Consider the following 21,268-nt stretch of genomic DNA (forward strand, 5'->3'; position numbering starts at 1 on the left):
AAGACTACTTCATGACATTTTGTAGTTGAGTACTCACTACACATGTGTAGTTAGGTTGGCTAGACACGAGGGCAGCTGTGTATGATGTGTACTTGGTACATTGGTTGATGTGTACTTGGTACATTGGTTGATGTGTACTTGGTACATTGATTGATGTGTACTTGGTACATTGGTTGATGTGTATTTGGTACATTGGTTGATGTGTACTTGGTACATTGGTTGATGTGTACTTGATACATTTGTTGATGTGTACATTGGTTGATTGGTTGATGTGTACTTGGTACATTGGGGATGTGTACTTGGTACATTGGTTGATGTGTACTTGGTACATTGGTTGAAGTGTACTTGGTACATTGTTTGATGTGTACTTGGTACATTGGTTGATTTGTACTTGGTACATTGGTTGATGTGTACTTGGTACATTGGTTGATGTGTACTTGGTACATTGGTAGATGTGTACTTGGTACATTGGTTGATGTGTACTTGGTACATTGGTTGATGTGTAATTGGTATATTGGTTGATGTGTACTTGGTACATTGGTTGATGTGTACTTGGTACATTGGTTGATGTGTACTTGGTACATTGGTTGATGTGTAGGCCTACTTGGTTCATTGGTTGATGAGTACTTGGTTCATTGGTTGATGTGTACTTGGTTCATTGGTTGATTGGTCGATGTGTACTTGGTACATTGGTTGATGTGTAGGCCTACTTGGTTCATTGGTTGATGTGTACTTGGTACATTGGTTGATGTGTACTTGGTACATTGGTTGATGTGTACTTGGTTCATTGGTTGATGTGTACTTGGTTCATTGGTTGATTGGTTGATGTGTACTTGGTACATTGGTTGATGTGTACTTGGTACATTGGTTGATGTGTACTTGGTACATTGGTTGATGTGTACTTGGTACATCTGTGATGTGTACTTGGTACATTGGTTGATGTGTACTTGGTTCATTGGTTGATGTGTACTTGGTACATTGATTGATGTGTACTTGGTACATTGGTTGATGTGTACTTGGTTTATTGGTTGATGTGTACTTGGTTCATTGGTTGATACATACTTGGTATATTGGTTGATACATACTTGGTATATTGGTTGATGTGTACTTGGTACATTGGTTGATACATACTTGGTATATTGGTTGATGTGTACTAAGTACATTGGATAATGTGTACGTGGTACATTGGTTGATGTGTACTAAGTACATTGGATAATGTGTACGTAGTACATCTGTGATGTGTATGCGGTTGCACACAGCCCTTATAGTACACTTCCTTGTTTTAAACTGCTGATCCTTTCCTCATTTGAAGCCAAAATTAGAAAACTTGGGACACACGTCCGCTGACGAGCCAACGGAAGGAAATGACGTCATTTAAGTTTTCAGGCCGCAACACTTTCACGTCCGCTCACTTCTTACAGTGCACGTGCATAGGTGGCGCCACCGTTACAAACGTCCGCGTGATATCACACCATGAGCTCGCCCCTCCACAAGTTTTTCCTTAGGTTGATAGCGAAGGCTTTTTAAAAACTTGAACAATTGAACTAACCGATGAAGTGATTGGCTAAGGATAAAATGATTGGCTCGGGTTTGTTAATGATTGGGTGCCCCAGGCTAGCCACGCCCCTTACTGTCATGTGATTCGTCTTCCACTAAAACAAATGACGTCCAGATGGAACACTGTACATAAACAAGACGGGATACTATGTTGATAAACCATCATGTTTTGTTTCTTGCAATTTTCTTAACCTCGAGCTGAGTGTAGCTCACAATGTCCATCTTAGCTGCGGCCCTAGGTAAGACATTGTTTACCTTTAGCTCAGCTCACCATTGTTTACCTTTAGCTTAGCTCAGAGCCATCTTATCACTCAAAATATTAACCAACTTTTTAAAAATGCAGCAACACGTCATACAGCTGTCGGAGAGGAGTTGTTCTGGGTGTGTGGAGGGGGGGGGGGGAGGCGTGTGTGTGTGTGGGGGGGGGGGGGGGGTGTAGGTCCCAGAGCTCACCCATTACCTAGTTACTGGCTCAGTCACATTCACCTTAGCTCCTACTGGCTCAGTCACATTCACCTTAGCTCCTACTGGCTCAGTCACATTCACATTAGCTCCTGCTGGCTCAGTCACATTCACCTTAGCTCCTACTGGCTCAGTCCCATTCACATTAGCTCCTGCTGGCTCGGTCCCATTCACCTTAGCTCCTACTGGCTCAGTCACATTCACCTTAGCTCCTGCTGGCTCAGTCACATTCACCTTAGCTCCTGCTGGCTCAGTCACATTCACCTTAGCTCCTACTGGCTCAGTCACATTCACATTAGCTCCTACTGGCCCAGTCACATTCACCTTAGCTCCTGCTTGCTCAGTCACATTCACCTTAGCTCCTACTGGCTCAGTCACATTCACCTTAGCTCCTACTGGCTCAGTCACATTCACATTAGCTCCTACTGGCTCAGTCACATTCACCTTAGCTCCTGCAATAGGCAAAACGTTTGGTTCCCCTTAGCTCAGTCATAACCTTGACCTTTCTTCCTCTATCTTTTATTATTTATTCCTGATAGATTTCCTCCGTATTTTAGTCTCCATTTCTTTCTGATCAGACCAGATCAAAGCGGTCAAGCTGGCCTTGGACTATGTCCGCTCCGTGGATAAGAACAAGTGCACGGGCGGCACCAACCAGACGCTGACCCTGATCTTTGACCACAACCCCTGGGTCCAGTACACGGAGCCCGCCCTCCGGACAGCCAACTTCCTGTCGGCCATGATGGCGCTAGAGGGGAACTTGTCCCGCATCACTGACCACATGTTTTACACAATGGTAACACATTTCTCGCATCACTGACCACATGTTTTACACAATGGTAACACATTTCTCGCATCACTGACCACATGTTTTACACAATGGTAACACATTTCTCGCATCACTGACCACATGTTTTACACAATGGTAACACATTTCTCGCATCACTGACCACATGTTTTACACCATGGTAACACATTTCTCGCATCACTGACCACATGTTTTACACCATGGTAACACATTTCTCGCATCACTGACCACATGTTTTACACAATGGTAACACATTTTTCACGTTTTCTTCATAAACACACACAAACACACACACACACACCCCTGCCCATACCTATATATATATATATATATATATATATATATATATATATATATATATATATATATATATATTTATATTTATATTTATATTTATATATATATATATATATATATATATATATATATATATATATATATATATATATATATATATATATATATATATATATATATATATATATATCTGTCTATCGTCTATGTGTATATGGGTTTGTCTTTTATGCCATAATGTCCCCTCATTATAATGTCGACGTGCTGCGGGTAGGGGCAGTGCCCACTGAGGAGATGCCTGAAAGAAACTGCCTGGAGTTTGTGTGCTGTTATGCTGCAGGGGTTTCCCCTTTCCAACCAGTGGCTGCCACGACAGCCCTGCCTCACCCCTGGGGTCGATCTACCTGACCCCGAGGAGGGGGTTTAACGTACACTCGAGTTTTTTCCTCATGCAATATGCCTTAGTTATTACAATAACGATAGCGCTACGTGTAGACAAAAAAGTAGGTCAGGCGTCTAAAAATACATCATTGGTAACAATCGAATGTCCTTGAGTTTCAGTTCATCTGAGGTCGCAGCAACGCGCGCGACGTGTACGCCAGTGTTTGATATTATGATAATACTTTTACCATCCCACCTCAGCTTAACCACATGTTTTCATATACTGATTGAGACAATCAATAGATTGATTGAGACAATCAATAGATTGATTGTTTATTGATGTTTGCAATCAGTCGTGTCAACCAAACACCTTGACTGGCCAATCAGAGTTCAGATTTTTAACACGCCCATCATTAGCAGATGTGCCAATTAGAACAAGTCAAAACTCAAATGATGTAGGTTCCAGTATTTTCTTCAAATCAACAAAGTACATTGTGCAGCCCGATGTACTTCTATACGAGGTTGTGTGGCCTTGACATTTACATATGCTTTAATTAAGAACTCCAAGTGTAAAAAGCCGAGAAGATAATTAGCGATGACAAGGACAACAAATGTGTTTTTGCCCAGTTACACTTGAAGAAAAGATTGGTGGAAGTCAAGTAATTTTGGCAGTTTGTTCAAATGTTTTATTTACACCAATTAAAACCGCGAGATACACTGACATAATACAAACGATGATACAAAAAGCGCCAAATTAGAAAAAAAAACAAAAAACGATCACTAATTTTAGAAGAATCCTGCGGAACCCCCATGAGTTCACTTATTTGGTGCCCCTGTCCTTTGTTTTCTGTGTCGTACATTAGGTTAGTGGGCACTTTGTGATCGTTAGTGGGCACTTTGTGATGATCCCTCGATGAGTGAGTGCATTTGTCAGCAAATTGTACGACACAGGTAAACTGACACACCTTTTGTTTGGCACCTGAGACGTGCCACCATCTTTGTTTATTCTAACCGTGTACACGACACGCCCACACGTCTCCCCCCCCCCCCTCCCATCAGGTGCGGACGAACGTCCACGGGGACACGATTATCTACGGGTCGGCCATCGCGGTAGAGCCCGGGGTGGTGGCCGGCAAACCCAAGTTCTGCCCCTACGCCTACAACAACCGGACCAGCCGGACCGTGACGGCCATAGACATCGCCATCAACTACGACTACCGCACCAACGACACGGAGTGGTACAACGGCGTCGTGCTCAAGGACAGGTCCAACATCACCATAGACAGGGACGTCATCTCGCTCAAGTAAGCTCTGTGGGCCACATGGTGTATGTTGTAACGTGTGTGTTGTATGTGATGACGTGAGTTGTATGTTGTGCGGCGTGACGTATATTGAATGCAGATCTTCCTTACGTCCCCAGCCAAACAGACCGGTACGTCTACCAGCCAGTGGCCAGCTATAACGACGGCTACTGGACCTATCCGTACTTTGATTGTGGGGGAGGCAACATATGGATGTCCACATACTCTGCTCCGATTATGTCCCTTGTCAATGGAACCATTCACTTTCAGTAAGTTCTACCTTAGTCAGGAGATGGAAACATCGCGTCAAATAACTCTTTTGATGCGTCGTTGTTTCATCTGTTGTTAAAACAAGGTCCAACGATATGTAAAAATTGTTTATTTAGATGAGAGATCAAGAGTATTCAGTCAAAGTTTGGTCTGTGTACAGTGGTGAACAATTTTAGTCGCACACACGTCACACATCTGTCAGACAGCAACACGTCACACAGCTGGCAGACAGCAACACGTCACACAGCTGTCAGACAGCAACACGTCACACAGCTGTCAGACAGCAACACGTCACACAGTAACACGTCACACCCAACAGCCTATAATGTTCACGGAATCATCCTCCAGCCAGCTCACCGACCAAGTAAGAAAATTGTTTCCCAGATGGATCTAACAAAGTGGCCAGAAAACTTAAAAGGAAATCAGTAAAAATGGCGTCCGTCTGACAGAATAAAGCAAAGCTCTACGGATTTATTTTTTGTGGCACTTGCTTACGTCACTGATGTGAGTGTTGTAACACGCATGTGAGCCGAGTATATAAACTGCTCAATCTGACAAGTGAAGTGGCTACATGCACGGGTAGCTCGTGGCTACACACAGGTAGCCCATGGCTACACACAGGTAGCCCTTGTTGATACACGGATGTGTAATGATTAAATAGTGGAATGAGAAAATGGAAATTGAAAATTTTTGTGGATAAAAGCATCGATTCTAGTTTTATTTTTTAAAAAATTGACTGAACAAACAAGGAGCCTTGAGATCAGAATTATTGGCGTTTGTTGATCTCACTACTACATTTTTTACTTTGCTGCTCAAACATATGTCCACACATAGCGGCCTAGCCCACACGTAGCGGCCTAGCCCACACATAGCGGCCTAGCCCACTAACCAGCCCGACACCCCTCTAATGCTGACCCTCCTCCCCAGGGGCGTGGCCACTATAGACATCGAGCTGACCAACCTGGACATCAACCAGTGTGACCCCAACGGCACGGAAGGTTCCCAGGCCTTCGACATCTTCCGTGGGACGCACAGTTGCCAGGCAACCACCTACGTGAGTCATGTGGCCAGGCATCAGCCACGAGTAGACAACTCTAGCATGTTAGACAACTCATGTTAGACAACTCTGTCACGTTAGACAACTCTGTCATGTTAGACAACTCATGTTAGACAACTCTGTCACGTTAGACAACTCTGTCATATTAGACAACTCTGTCACGTTAGACAACTCTGTCATGTTAGACAACTGTCACGTTAGACAACTCTGTCACGTTAGACAACTCTGTCATGTTAGACAACTCTGTCACGTTAGACAACTCTGTCATGTTAGACAACTCATGCTAGACAACTCTGTCACGTTAGACAACATTTAGTCACATGTTCCCACTGACGTTGATGTGCTAATGACCCCCATCTCCCCCCCCCCCCCCCCCCCCAGTGCGAACCCCTGCAGCTGGGGTTCCGTGCAGGATCCTACCTGTGCAAGTGTCTGGACGGCTACTACTTCCCCGACACGTCATCCAGCCTGAGGGCCTACCGAGGGGCGGACATCGAGGCGTTCTTCGAGTCCAGCACTGGCTCGGTCACCCCCGGACAGGTGAGTACATAACATTTGGGTCACCGCCGGACAGGTGAGTACATAACATTTGGGTCACCGCCGGACAGGTGAGTACATAACATTTGGGTCACCGCCGGACAGATGAGTACATAACATTTGGGTCACCGCCGGACAGGTGAGTACATAACATTTGGGTCACCGCCGGACAGGTGAGTACATAACATTTGGGTCACCGCCGGACAGGTGAGTACATAACATTTGGGTCACCGCCGGACAGGTGAGTACATAACATTTGGGTCACCGCCGGACAGGTGAGTACATAACATTTGGGTCACCGCCGGACAGGTGAGTACATAACATTTGGGTCACCGCCGGACAGGTGAGTACATAACATTTGGGTCACCGCCGGACAGGTGAGTACATAACATTTGGGTCACCGCCGGACAGGTGAGTACATAACATTTGGGTCACCGCCGGACAGGTGAGTACATAACATTTGGGTCACCGCCGGACAGGTGAGTACATAACATTTGGGTCACCGCCGGACAGGTGAGTACATAACATTTGGGTCACCGCCGGACAGGTGAGTACATAACATTTGGGTCACCGCCGGACAGGTGAGTACATAACATTTGGGTCACCACCGGACAGGTGAGTAGATAACATTTGGGTCACCGCCGGACAGGTGAGTACATAACATTTGGGTCACCGCCGGACAGGTGAGTACATAACATTTGGGTCACCGCCCGACAGGTGAGTACATAACATTTGGGTCACCGCCGGACAGGTGAGTACATAACATTTGGGTCACCGCCGGACAGGTGAGTACATAACATTTGGGTCACCGCCGGACAGGTGAGTACATAACATTTGGGTCACCGCCGGACAGGTGAGTACATAACATTTGGGTCACCGCCGGACAGGTGAGTACATAACATTTGGGTCACCGCCGGACAGGTGAGTGCATAACATTTGACATCTGGAAGTCTGTTGTCTCCCCCCCACCCACCCCCACATCAATGTTGTCCGTTCTGCTAGTTTGGTGTTGCTAGTGTTGCAGGTTGGTAACCCACTAGAACTAACCCTCTCCTCACCCCCCCCCTCTAGTTCCAGTGCCTGAAGTGTCCCCGGGGGTGCGACACGTGTGTTGATGCCAGCCCGTGTCTGTTCCAGATCAACTTTGCCGTCCAGGCCTTCATGGTCTTCATCATCAGCGTCATGATCGTCGCCTGCCTCGTCGTTATCGCCGTCATCGTCAAGTACAGGAAGGAGTTGGTGAGACATCATAGATATATGACATGTGACACATGCCGTACATACATGACATGTGACACATGCCGTAGATACATGACATGTGACACATGCCGTACATACATGACGTGACATTTGACACATACCACAGATACATTTATGATATGTGACATATGACACATGCCGTAGAAACATGACATGTAACACATGCCGCAGATACATGACATGTGACACATGCCGTAGATACATGACATGTGACACATGCCGTAGATACATGACATGTGACACATGCCGTACATACATGACGTGACATTTGACACATACCACAGATACATTTATGATATGTGACATATGACACATGCCGTAGAAACATGACATGTAACACATGCCGCAGATACATGACATGTGACACATGCCGTAGATACATGACATGTGACACATGCCGTAGATACATGACATGTGACACATGCCGTAGATACATGACATGTGACACATGCCGTAGATACATGACATGTGACACATGCCGTAGATACATGACATGTGACACATGCCGTAGATACATGACATGTGACACATGCCGTAGATACATGACATGTGACACATGCCGTTGATACATGACATGTGACACATGCCGTAGATACATGACATGTGACACATGCCGTAGATACATGACATGTGACACATGCCGTTGATACATGACATGATATTTGACACATGCCGTAGATACATGACATGTGACATTTGACACATGTACATACATGACATATGCCATTGAACTATTCAAGTTGAACTAGTTTCCAGCATCTTAAAACATCTTCTACTGTTTCAGGTTATAAAGACAGCCAGCCCAATATTTCTATTGCTTATGTGTGTCGGTGCTATCCTCATGTGTGCCAGTGTAAGTAGGTGGTGGTATACATCATGGTGTGGTTGGTGGTATACATCATGTGTGCCAGTGTAAGTAGGTGGTGGTATACATCATGGTGTGGTTGGTGGTATACATCATGTGTGCCAGTGTAAGTAGGTGGTGGTATATAGCATGTGTGTCGGTGCTATCCTCATGTGTGCCAGTGTAAGTAGGTGGTGGTATACAGCATGTGTGGTTGGTGGTATCCTCATGTGTGCTAGTGTAAGTAGGTGGTGGTATACATCATGTGTGTCGGTGCTATCCTCATGTGTGCCAGTGTAAGTAGGTGGTGGTATACATCATAGTGTGGTTGGTAGTATACATCATGGTGTGGTTGGTGGTATACATCATGGTGTGGTTGGTGGTATACATCATGGTGTGGTTGGTGGTATACATCATGGTGTGGTTGGTGGTATACATCATGGTGTGGTTGTTGGTATACATCATGGTGTGGTTGGTGGTATACATCATGGTGTGGTTGGTGGTATACATCATGGTGTGGTTGGTGGTATACATCATGGTGTGGTTGGTGGTATACATCATGGTGTGGTTGGTGGTATACATCATGGTGTGGTTGTTGGTATACATCATGGTGTGGTTGGTGGTATACATCATGGTATGGTTGGTAGTATACATCATGGTGTGGTTGTTGGTATACATCATAGTGTGGTTGGTGGTATACAGCATGGTGTGGTTGGTGGTATACATCATGGTGTGGTTGGTGGTATAGGCCTACATCATGGTGTGGTTGGTGGTATAGGCCTACATCATGGTGTGGTTGGTTGTATACATCATGGTGTGGTTGGTGGTATCCATCATGGTATGGTTGGTGGTATACATTATGGTGTGGTTGGTGGTATACAGCATGGTGTGGTTGGTGGTATAGGCCTACATCATGGTGTGGTTGGTGGTATAGGCCTACATCATGGTGTGGTTGGTGGTATACATCATGGTGTGGTTGGTGGTATACATCATGGTATGGTTGGTGGTATACATCATGGTGTGGTTGGTGGTATATATCATGGTGTGGTTGGTGGTATGCAGCATTGGTGTGGTTCAATGATATAAAACATGTGTGTGGTTGGTGGTATACATCATGGTGTTGATGCCTATACGGCTGACCTATAGCTGTGTTATGTCTGCAGGTGTTTGTGATGTACGGCGAGGTGACCACATTGGCCTGTACCATACAAATCTGGCCATTTAACTTGGGCTTCACAATTCTCTATGGAGCTCTTCTGTTAAAAACATGGAGGTAAGTTCCGTCAGCCCAATGTTTTTATTCTAACCAAACCTCAAGCGAGCCTGCGCGGTTGCTAGGGAAAACATAATAATCACTTGCTGTAAGGCAAAGATATTTACACATGCACGAGCAACCTACAGGCGTGACACTATGACCTGTGACAAAATGATTTATATGTGTAAACAAGCGACTTTCACTTCCAGCCATTTTTCCCCAGGATCTCCGTGATCTTCAAGGCTGGCGGGGCCACCAAACGCATCAACCTGCCGGACAAGGCGCTGCTACAGCGGATGGTGCCCCTCGTCTTGCTGGTGGGCGTCTACCTCACCGTCTGGACGGTGCTGGACCCGCCCAAAGCTTACACCGTCAAAACCTCGTCTGCTCTCAAGTTCTACGTCTGCACCATGACCTGGTGGAAGTACGCTATGTTTGGGAGTAAGTCGGGTCTCACTTGTCTCATTATCTCACTTGTCTCATTATCTCATTATCTCACTCGTCTCATTATCTCACTCCTCTCATTATCTCACTCGTCTCATTATCTCACTCGTCTCATTATCTCATTATCTCACTCGTCTCATTATCTCACTCGTCTCATTATCTCACTCGTCTCATTATCTCACTCGTCTCATTATCTCATTATCTCACTCGTCTCATTATCTCACTCGTCTCATTATCTCACTCGTCTCATTATCTCACTCGTCTCATTATCTCACTCCTCTCATTATCTCACTCGTCTCATTATCTCACTCGTCTCATTATCTCATTATCTCACTCGTCTCATTATCTCACTCGTCTCATTATCTCACTCGTCTCATTATCTCATTATCTCACTCGTCTCATTATCTCACTCGTCTCATTATCTCACTCGTCTCATTATCTCACTCGTCTCATTATCTCACTCGTCTCATTATCTCACTCGTCTCATTATCTCACTCGTCTCATTATCTCACTCGCCTCATTATCTCACCCGTCTCATTATCTCACTTGTCTCATTATCTCACTTGTCTCACTCGTCTCATTATCTCACCCGTCTCATTATCTCACTTGTCTCATTATCTCACTTGTCTCACTCGTCTCATTATCTCACTCGTCTCATTATCTCACTCGTCTCATTATCTCACTCGTCTCATTATCTCACTCGTCTCATTATCTCACTCGTCTCATTATCTCACTTGTCTCATTATCTCACTCGTCTCATTATCTCACTCGCCTCATTATCTCACCCGTCTCATTATCTCACTTGTCTCATTATCTCACTTGTCTCATTATCTCACTCGCCTCATTATCTCACCCGTCTCATTATCTCACTTGTCTCATTATCTCACTCGTCTCATTATCTCACTCGTCTCATTATCTCACTCGTCTCATTATCTCACTTGTCTCATTATCTCACTTGTCTCACTCGTCTCATTATCTCACTTGTCTCATTATCTCACCCGTCTCATTATCTCACTTGTCTCATTATCTCACCCGTCTCATTATCTCACTTGTCTCATTATCTCACCCGTCTCATTATCTCACTCGTCTCATTATCTCACTCGCCTCATTATCTCACTCGTCTCATTATCTCACTTGTCTCATTATCTCACTCGCCTAATTATCTCACCCGTCTCATTATCTCACTTGTCTCATTATCTCACTTGTCTCACTCGTCTCATTATCTCACTTGTCTCATTATCTCACCCGTCTCATTATCTCACTTGTCTCATTATCTCACCCGTCTCATTATCTCACTTGTCTCATTATCTCACCCGTCTCATTATCTCACTCGTCTCATTATCTCACTTGTCTCATTATCTCACCCGTCTCATTATCTCACTCGTCTCATTATCTCACTCGCCTCATTATCTCACCCGTCTCATTATCTCACTTGTCTCATTATCTCACTCGCCTCATTATCTCACTCGCCTCATTATCTCACTTGTCTCATTATCTCACCCGTCTCATTATCTCACTCGTCTCATTATCTCATTATGTAATCAATATCTCATTAGTCGACATGACGATGTTTTATCATGTATGTAATGTTTTACAGTGTGCAGTGGCGTAGGCAGGGGGGGGGGGGTGGGGGGTCATAACCCCCCCATAGACCCCTCGGTATATGTATATAAAGTATGAGGGGGGGGGTACAAATTGAAAGTTTGAGGGGGGGGGGGGGTGCAAATCGAAAGTTTGAGAGGGGTGGGGGTGCAAATCGAAAGTTTGTCCCCGGGTAAAAATTGGAACCCCCCCCCCCCCTTGAGACGATCCTGGCTACGCCACTGACAGTGTGTAGCTATAAAGTTATGATGTACTTAAAACATGACCCCCCCCCCCCCCCACACTATATCTTCCAGTGGAGGCTCTCATGTTGCTAGTGGGCGTCTATCTGTGTTTCACGGTGAGAAAAGCGCCAGCGCACTTCAACGAAAGTAAATTCATCACGTGGGGCACGTACAACGCCATCATCTTGGGAAGCTTCTTACTCATGTTGACGTAAGCGTCATCAGCTGTTCTGTCATGTCACTTTTTTTGGTCAGCTTCTTGCTCATTTGACGTAAGGGGTCATCCATAAATGACGTCACGTTTTTTTGACGATTTTACCCCCGTCCCCCCCCCCCCCGTCCCCTCCGTCACACATCGTCACAAAAAGCCAGACTCCCCCCCCCCCCCCTAAAATGATGTCACACCTCAGCCTACAACACCCTTCAAAATTGCAGTTGAATTTTTCTTAAAACATCGATATTTTTCCAAAATCTTGTCTGAACTCTGTCAAAATAGAGTATTTTAATCAATTCCTATTGCAATGTATTAAAACAGTTTTCTAAAACGCGAAATAACGTCCAAAATTCATTTTCTAACATTGCTTTTTTATAATGCAAAGGTGTGACGTCGCATCATCTGAACCCCCTCCCCCCCCTCATCACAAACCGTCACAAAATTACGGACCCCCTCCCCCCTGTGAGTGTGACGTCATTTATGGACGACTCCTAAGTGTCATCAGCTGTTCTATTCAACACCAAATAGTGCCACACACTTTAGCACTAAATTAGTACTCGTTTCCTTAAGTCTTATGCTGTAGGCAGTTTGTGGGGTTGTCATGCTAGTCACCTTCTATTCCAGCCAGTTTGTGGGGTTGTCATGCTAGTCACCTTCTATTGCAGCCAGTTTGTGGGGTTGTCATGCTAGTCACCTTCTATTGCAGCCAGTTTGTGGGGTTGTCATGCTAGTCACCTTCTATTGCAGCCAGTTTGTGGGGTTGTCATGCTAGTCACCTTCTATTGCAGCCAGTTTGTGGGGTTGTCATGCTAGTCACCTTCTATTGCAGCCAGTTTGTGGGGTTGTCATGCTAGTCACCTTCTATTGCAGCCAGTTTGTGGAGTTGTCATGCTAGTCACCTTCTATTGCAGCCAGTTTGTGAGGTTGTCATGCTAGTCACCTTCTATTGCAGCCAGTTTGTGGGGTTGTCATGCTAGTCACCTTCTATTGCAGCCAGTTTGTGGGGTTGTCATGCTAGTCACCTTCTATTGCAGCCAGTTTGTGGGGTTGTCATGCTAGTCACCTTCTATTGCAGCCAGTTTGTGGAGTTGTCATGCTAGTCACCTTCTATTGCAGCCAGTTTGTGGGGTTGTCATGCTAGTCACCTTCTATTGCAGCCAGTTTGTGGGGTTGTCATGCTAGTCACCTTCTATTGCAGCCAGTTTGTGAGGTTGTCATGCTAGTCACCTTCTATTGCAGCCAGTTTGTGGGGTTGTCATGCTAGTCACCTTCTATTGCAGCCAGTTTGTGGGGTTGTCATGCTAGTCACCTTCTATTACAGCCAGTTTGTGGGGTTGTCATGCTAGTCACCTTCTATTGCAGCCAGTTTGTGGGGTTGTCATGCTAGTCACCTTCTATTGCAGCCAGTTTGTGGGGTTGTCATGCTAGTCACCTTCTATTGCAGCCAGTTTGTGGGGTTGTCATGCTAGTCACCTTCTATTGCAGCCAGTTTGTGAGGTTGTCATGCTAGTCACCTTCTATTGCAGCCAGTTTGTGGGGTTGTCATGCTAGGCCAGTTTGTGGGGTTGTCATGCTGTCACCTTCTATTGCAGCCAGTTTGTGGGGTTGTCATGCTAGTCACCTTCTATTGCAGCCAGTTTGTGGGGTTGTCAGGTGGCCCGGATGTTGTGTATGTGCTGACCATGGCCCAGCAGCAGGTGTTTGTCACCATCACTATGGGCTTGATCTTCGCACCCAAGGTAGGCAACAACATACATCACTATGGGCTTGATCTTCGCACCCAAGGTAGGCAACAACATACATCACTATGGGCTTGATCTTCGCACCCAAGGTAGGCAACAACATACATCACTATGGGCTTGATCTTCGCACCCAAGGTAGGCAACAACATACATCACTATGGGCTTGATCTTCGCACCCAAGGTAGGCAACAACATACGCTAAACAGTTGATCTTTAGTAGGCACCAACATACACTAAACAGTTGATCTAAAGTAGGCTCCAACATATACTAAACAGTTGATCTAAAGTAGGCACCAACATACACTAAACAGTTGATCTAAAGTAGGCTCCAACATATACTAAACAGTTGATCTAAAGTAGGCTTCAACATATACTAAACAGTTGACCTAAAGTAGGCACCAACATACACTAAACAGTTGATCTAAAGTAGGCACCAACATACACTAAACAGTTGACCTAAGGTAGGCACCAACATACACTAAACAGTTGACCTAAAGTAGGCACCAACATACACTAAACAGTTGACCTAAAGTAGACACCAGCATACACTAAAAAGTCACACAAGGTAGCCACCAACATACACTAAACAGTTGATCTAAAGTAGCCACCAACATACGCTAAACAGTTGATCTAAAGTAGGCACCAACATACACTAAACAGTTGACCTAAAGTAGGCACTAACATACACTAAACAGTTGATCTAAAGTAGGCACCAACATACACTAAACAGTTGATCTAAAGTAGGCACCAACATACACTAAACAATTGATCTAAAGTAGGCACCAACATACACTAAACAGTTGATCTAAAGTAGGCTTCAACATAATTTTTACTAAACAGTTGACCTAAAGTAGTCACCAACATACACTAAACAGTTGATCTTTAGTAGGCACCAACATACACTAAACAGTTGATCTAAAGTAGGCTCCAACATATACTAAACAGTTGATCTAAAGTAGGCACCAACATACACTAAACAGTTGATCTAAAGTAGGCTCCAACATATACTAAACAGTTGATCTAAAGTAGGCTTCAACATATACTAAACAGTTGACCTAAAGTAGGCACCAACATACACTAAACAGTTGATCTAAAGTAGGCACCAACATACACTAAACAGTTGACCTAAGGTAGGCACCAACATACACTAAACAGTTGACCTAAAGTAGGCACCAACATACACTAAACAGTTGACCTAAAGTAGACACCAGCATACACTAAAAAGTCACACAAGGTAGCCACCAACATACACTAAACAGTTGATCTAAAGTAGCCACCAACATACGCTAAACAGTTGATCTAAAGTAGGCACCAACATACACTAAACAGTTGACCTAAAGTAGGCACTAACATACACTAAACAGTTGATCTAAAGTAGGCACCAACATACACTAAACAGTTGATCTAAAGTAGGCACCAACATACACTAAACAGTTGATCTAAAGTAGGCACCAACATACACTAAACAATTGATCTAAAGTAGGCACCAACATACACTAAACAGTTGATCTAAAGTAGGCTTCAACATAATTTTTACTAAACAGTTGACCTAAAGTAGTCACCAACATACACTAAACAGTTGACCTAAAGTAGGCACCAACATACACTAAACAGTTGACCTAAAGTAGGCACCAACATACACTAAACAGTTGACCTAAAGTAGCCACCAACATACACTAAACAGTTGACCTAAAGTAGGCACCAACATACACTAAACAGTTGACCTAAGGTAGCCACCAACATACACTAAACAGTTGACCTAAAGTAGGCACCAACATACACTAAACAGTTGACCTAAGGTAGGCACCAACATACACTAAACAGTTGACCTAAAGTAGGCACCAACATACACTAAACAGTTGACCTAAAGTAGGCACCAACATACACTAAACAGTTGACCTAAAGTAGGCACCAACATACACTAAACAGTTGATCTAAAGTAGGCACCAACATACACTAAACAGTTGATCTAAAGTAGGCACCAACATACACTAAACAGTTGATCTAAAGTAGGCACCAACATACACTAAACAGTTGATCTAAAGTAGGCACCAACATACACTAAACAGTTGACCTAAAGTAGGCACCAACATACACTAAACAGTTGATCTAAAGTAGGCACCAACATACACTAAACAGTTGATCTAAAGTAGGCACCAACATACACTAAACAGTTGATCTAAAGTAGGCACCAACATACACTAAACAGTTGATCTAAAGTAGGCACCAACATACACTAAACAATTGATCTAAAGTAGGCACCAACATACACTAAACAGTTGATCTAAAGTAGGCTTCAACATAATTTTTACTAAACAGTTGACCTAAAGTAGTCACCAACATACACTAAACAGTTGACCTAAAGTAGGCACCAACATACACTAAACAGTTGACCTAAAGTAGCCACCAACATACACTAAACAGTTGACCTAAAGTAGGCACCAACATACACTAAACAGTTGACCTAAGGTAGCCACCAACATACACTAAACAGTTGACCTAAAGTAGGCACCAACATACACTAAACAGTTGACCTAAAGTAGGCACCAACATACACTAAACAGTTGACCTAAGGTAGCCACCAACATACACTAAACAGTTGACCTAAAGTAGGCACCAACATACACTAAACAGTTGATCTAAAGTAGGCACCAACATACGCTAAACAGTTGACCTAAAGTAGGCACCAACATACACTAAACAGTTGATCTAAAGTAGGCACCAACATACACTAAACAGTTGATCTAAAGTAGGCACCAACATACACTAAACAGTTGACCTAAAGTAGGCACCAACATACACTAAACAGTTGACCTAAGGTAGGCACCAACATACACTAAACAGTTGATCTAAAGTAGGCACCAACATACACTAAACAGTTGATCTAAAGTAGGCACCAACATACACTAAACAGTTGACCTAAGGTAGCCACCAACATACACTAAACAGTTGACCTAAAGTAGGCACCAACATACACTAAACAGTTGATCTAAAGTAGGCACCAACATACACTAAACAGTTGATCTAAAGTAGGCACCAACATACACTAAACAGTTGATCTAAAGTAGGCACCAACATACACTAAACAGTTAACCTAAAGTAGGCACCAACATACACTAAACAGTTGATCTAAAGTAGGCACCAACATACACTAAACAATTGATCTAAAGTAGGCACCAACATACACTAAACAGTTGACCTAAGGTAGGCACCAACATACACTTAACAGTTGACCTAAAGTAGGCACCAACATACACTAAACAATTGATCTAAAGTAGGCACCAACATACACTAAACAGTTGACCTAAAGTAGGCACCAACATACACTAAACAGTCACACAAGGTAGCCACCAACATACACTAAACAGTTGACCTAAGGTAGGCACCAACATACACTAAACAGTTGATCTAAAGTAGGCACCAACATACACTAAACAGTTGACCTAAAGTAGGCACCAACATACACTAAACAGTTGATCTAAAGTAGGCACCAACATACACTAAACAGTTGACCTAAAGTAGCCACCAACATACACTAAACAGTTGATCTAAAGTAGGCACCAACATACACTAAACAGTTGACCTAAGGTAGGCACCAACATACACTAAACAGTTGATCTAAAGTAGGCACCAACATACACTAAACAGTTGACCTAAGGTAGCCACCAACATACACTAAACAGTTGACCTAAAGTAGGCACCAACATACACTAAACAGTTGACCTAAAGTAGGCACCAACATACACTAAACAGTTGACCTAAAGTAGGCACCAACATACACTAAACAGTTGACCTAAAGTAGGCACCAACATACACTAAACAGTTGATCTAAAGTAGGCACCAACATACACTAAACAGTTGATCTAAAGTAGGCACCAACATACACTAAACAGTTGATCTAAAGTAGGCACCAACATACACTAAACAGTCACACAAGGTAGCCACCAACATACACTAAACAGTATCACGACCACATATTGACCATACAGCTCTCTACCAACCCCGCTTATCTCCCATATCAGTTCTGGGCACTGTACAAGGGAACTAACCCAGCAGATAGTACGGTCTACTCCAACCAAAACCTGGTGACCATCACAGGCCGGGTCAAGCCGCCACTGGTCTCCTCCAGGTTCAACCCCGACCCCACCTCGGCATCCAAGGCTGTCCAGTGTAACCCTGAGGATTTCTTTCTCATATGTGGACCCCAGGTCAGTTGAGTGACTCCATTTATTATATGGGACCCAGGTCAGTCAAGTGACTCCATTTATTATGTGGGCCCCAGTCCGTCAGTCGAGTGACTCCATTTATTATGTGGGCCCCAGGTCAGTTGAGTGACTCCATTTATTATGTGGACCCCAGGTCAGTCGAGTGACTCCATTTATTATGTGGGCCCCCGGTCAGTTGAGTGAGTGACTCCATTTATTATGTGGGCCCCCAGTCAGTTGAGTGACTCCATTTATTATGTGGGCCCCCGGTCAGTTGAGTGACTCCATTTATTATGTGGACCCCAGGTCAGTTGAGTGACTCCATTTATTATGTGGGCCCCAGGTCAGTTGAGTGACTCCATTTATTATGTGGACCCCAGGTCAGTCGACTCCATTTATTATGTGGGCCCCAGGTCAGTTGAGTGACTCCATTTATTATGTGGGCCCCCGGTCATTTGAGTGACTCCATTTATTATGTGGACCCCAGGTCAGTTGAGTGAGTGACTCCATTTATTATGTGGACCCCCGGTCAGTTGAGTGACTCCATTTATTATGTGGACCCCAGGTCAGTCGAGTGACTCCATTTATTATGTGGACCCCAGGTCAGTCGAGTGACTCCATTTATTATGTGGGCCCCCGGTCAGTTGAGTGAGTGACTCCATTTATTATGTGGGCCCCCAGTCAGTTGAGTGACTCCATTTATTATGTGGGCCCCCGGTCAGTTGAGTGACTCCATTTATTATGTGGACCCCAGGTCAGTTGAGTGACTCCATTTATTAAGTGGGGCCCCGGTCAGTTGAGTGACTCCATTTATTATGTGGGCCCCCGGTCAGTTGAGTGAGTGACTCCATTTATTATGTGGGCCCCCGGTCAGTTGAGTGAGTGACTCCATTTATTATGTGGACCCCAGGTCAGTTGAGTGACTCCATTTATTAAGTGGGGTCCAGGTCAGTTGAGTGACTCCATTTATTATGTGGGCCCCCGGTCAGTTGAGTGAGTGACTCCATTTATTATGTGGGCCCCCGGTCAGTTGAGTGAGTGACTCCATTTATTATGTGGACCCCAGGTCAGTTGAGTGACTCCATTTATTATGTGGGCCCCAGGTCAGTTGAGTGACTCCATTTATTATGTGGGCCCCAGGTCAGTCGAGTGACTCCATTTATTATGTGGGGCCCCAGTCAGTTGAGTGACTCCATTTATTATAGACCTTAGGTCAGTTTTATTAATCAATGTATTATGTGGGCCTGAGGTCAGTTTACTGACAGTGATATATATTTCCCATGAATTTCCTTCAACTTCCTTTATGCTTTTTAACCACATCTGACATTCCCCTGTGACCCAGTCCCATCTGACATTCCCCTGTGACCCAGTCCCACCTCACAAAGCCGCTGATATTGTGTTCACCTCTGGTTCTCTAGGAAGACAATCTGCCACATTCCACAAAGTTCTCATCCAAAGTCACGCCCATGAACGGAGAACTGAGGTTTCAACTGGAGAAAAATGGGGGCTGTCACCCCGTGACAACAGAGACATAGCACCAGTGACAGCAGACACATGACATCTAGTCACTAACTGATCCAGATGACATCTAGTCACCAACTGGTCTAGATGACATCTAGTCAACAACTGGTCAAGATGACATCTATTCACTAACTCGTAACATGACATCCAATACCCATTTACCTTCCTGCAATCAAGTAATGTCCTGTGCCTACAATACAAAACTTCTCCAACTTTTATTTGGATTTTATGGAGATGTTTACTTTCTTATAGTATTTATGTAATTTCTTGTAGTAGGCCTACTGTCTACTTGTAATCATCTTGTATTGTAGTCTGTCCTCTTGAATACAAACCTTTTTAATGTTGTACGTAATTGTAGTAGTGGTAATTGTACCATCACTCAGAGGAAGTGCTGGGCTATCTCTATTATTATGTTGTTTGTGTATATAGAAAATTTGTTAGAGGCTTCTTTTTAAAATGGTCCTTTTACAAACATGTACATTTTATATTTACATTATTTGTTTCATTTAAAAAATGCTCATGCTGTTAAAAAAGGTGAATGTATATTTTGTAATTACATTTTTTGTTTCATTTGAAATGGTGTTACATGCAATGTTTTGATGCAATTTCAGCAATGTAAAAAAAACCCATGTATAAATTGTAGGTATATAGTTGTAAGAGAATATTTGATTTGATAATTTGATCTGTCATTTAAGAGAATATTTGATTTGATAAAGTTGATCTGTGGTTTAAGAAAATATTTGATTTGATAAAGTTGATCTGTGGTTTAAGAAAATATTTGATTTGATAAAGTTGATCTGTTGTTTAAGAAAATATTTGATTTGATAAAGTTGATCTGTTGTTTAAGAAAATATTTGATTTGATAAAGTTGATCTGTGGTTTAAGAGAATATTTGATTTGATAAAGTTGATCTGTGGTTTAAGAAAATATTTGATTTGATAAAGTTGATCTGTTGTTTAAGAAAATATTTGATTTGATAAAGTTGATCTGTGGTTTAAGAGAATATTTGATTTGATAAAGTTGATCTGTGGTTTAAGAAAATATTTGAGTTTAATATGAAAATGTCAATCTGTGTTTATAAGACTATATATTTATTTGAGTTAATACAAAAAATGTTTAAATTTGTATGAAAATGTTTTCTGAGTAATGCTTAAAAATAAACTTTTAATATTTTAGGAATTTTTATCTTGAAATAAAAATCATTTCTTAAACTTCTGTTCACTGAGAGTTAGGTTATATCCTTCAGCAGACTTGACCCCATGACCCCATCAATCACCATCTTATAACACA

The 21,268-nt window shown here is 43.4% G+C and overlaps 1 protein-coding gene across 2 annotated transcripts; it reads left to right on the top strand.

Annotated features, from left to right (window-relative positions):
• Window positions 1-1,678: 1,678 nt before the first annotated feature.
• Window positions 1,679-21,236, top strand: LOC131957380 (putative G-protein coupled receptor CG31760). 2 transcript variants are annotated; one of them, XM_059322155.1, is made up of 14 exons: window positions 1,679-1,796; window positions 2,598-2,815; window positions 4,562-4,806; window positions 4,923-5,072; window positions 6,001-6,127; window positions 6,512-6,670; window positions 7,739-7,906; window positions 8,712-8,780; window positions 9,935-10,044; window positions 10,250-10,467; window positions 12,369-12,507; window positions 14,144-14,249; window positions 18,275-18,460; window positions 19,876-21,236. In XM_059322155.1, exons 1-14 carry the CDS (start codon window positions 1,772-1,774, stop codon window positions 19,990-19,992), a joined length of 2,037 nt encoding a protein of 678 aa, XP_059178138.1. In that variant the 5' UTR covers window positions 1,679-1,771; the 3' UTR covers window positions 19,993-21,236. The 2 variants fall into 2 exon arrangements, with proteins under 2 accessions (XP_059178138.1, XP_059178139.1); XM_059322156.1 differs by lacking the exons at window positions 1,679-1,796; window positions 2,598-2,815 and adding an exon at window positions 3,047-3,073.
• Window positions 21,237-21,268: the final 32 nt, after the last annotated feature.

Source organism: Physella acuta, unplaced genomic scaffold (assembly GCF_028476545.2).
Source record: "Physella acuta isolate Inbredline_101_S28 unplaced genomic scaffold, ASM2847654v3 ptg001237l, whole genome shotgun sequence".
NCBI lineage: Eukaryota > Metazoa > Mollusca > Gastropoda > Physidae > Physella > Physella acuta.

Bases quoted from the DNA above. Each gene is read 5' to 3' on its own strand.
- LOC131957380 (XM_059322155.1), top strand. From the start codon at position 1,772: ATGTCCATCTTAGCTGCGGCCCTAG. The intron at 4,807-4,922 runs GTAAGCTCTGTG...TTACGTCCCCAG, and splicing joins AGGGACGTCATCTCGCTCAA to CCAAACAGACCGGTACGTCT. The intron at 6,671-7,738 runs GTGAGTACATAA...CCCCCCCTCTAG, and splicing joins GCTCGGTCACCCCCGGACAG to TTCCAGTGCCTGAAGTGTCC.